General features: G+C 68.2%; 1 protein-coding gene across 1 annotated transcript in view; it reads left to right on the top strand.

Annotated features, from left to right (window-relative positions):
* LRIT2 (leucine-rich repeat, immunoglobulin-like and transmembrane domains 2) overlaps positions 1–316 on the top strand; it is a gene marked incomplete at its 3' end in the record, with an annotated part of 3,169 nt that extends 2,853 nt beyond the window's left edge. Inside the window, exon 3 of the mRNA XM_010073533.1 lies at positions 141–316. Within this exon, the coding sequence (XP_010071835.1) occupies positions 141–316 (176 nt within the window). The remainder of the gene's footprint in view (positions 1–140) is intronic.
* Positions 317–343: the final 27 nt, after the last annotated feature.

Consider the following 343-nt stretch of genomic DNA (forward strand, 5'->3'; position numbering starts at 1 on the left):
GGCAGGGCAGGTTCTGCCTGGCCTCCTGGACCCCATCCCACACTGGAGTGGTCCTGGGGCTGCCCAAGGGCACCGTGGCTCCCTGTCTGTGCGGGCAGGAGGGGCCCCTGCCTGCTGACACAACCCCCCTCTGCCCACAGTGTCCACTGAGCCCATCAGCGAGGACACCGTCCGCTCAGAGCTGCTGATCCCAGCGGCACGGCCCATGGATGCTGGCAACTACACCTGCACGGCTGCCAACTTCCTGGGCAACACCTCAGTGACCATCACCCTCAGCGTGGAGACCCTGTGGGCATCCACCACCCCCCCCAGCTGGGCCCCCATTGCCCCTGCTGAGCCGGGC

Source organism: Pterocles gutturalis, unplaced genomic scaffold (genome assembly GCF_000699245.1).
Source record: "Pterocles gutturalis isolate BGI_N339 unplaced genomic scaffold, ASM69924v1 scaffold22592, whole genome shotgun sequence".
Taxonomy (NCBI): domain Eukaryota; kingdom Metazoa; phylum Chordata; class Aves; order Pterocliformes; family Pteroclidae; genus Pterocles; species Pterocles gutturalis.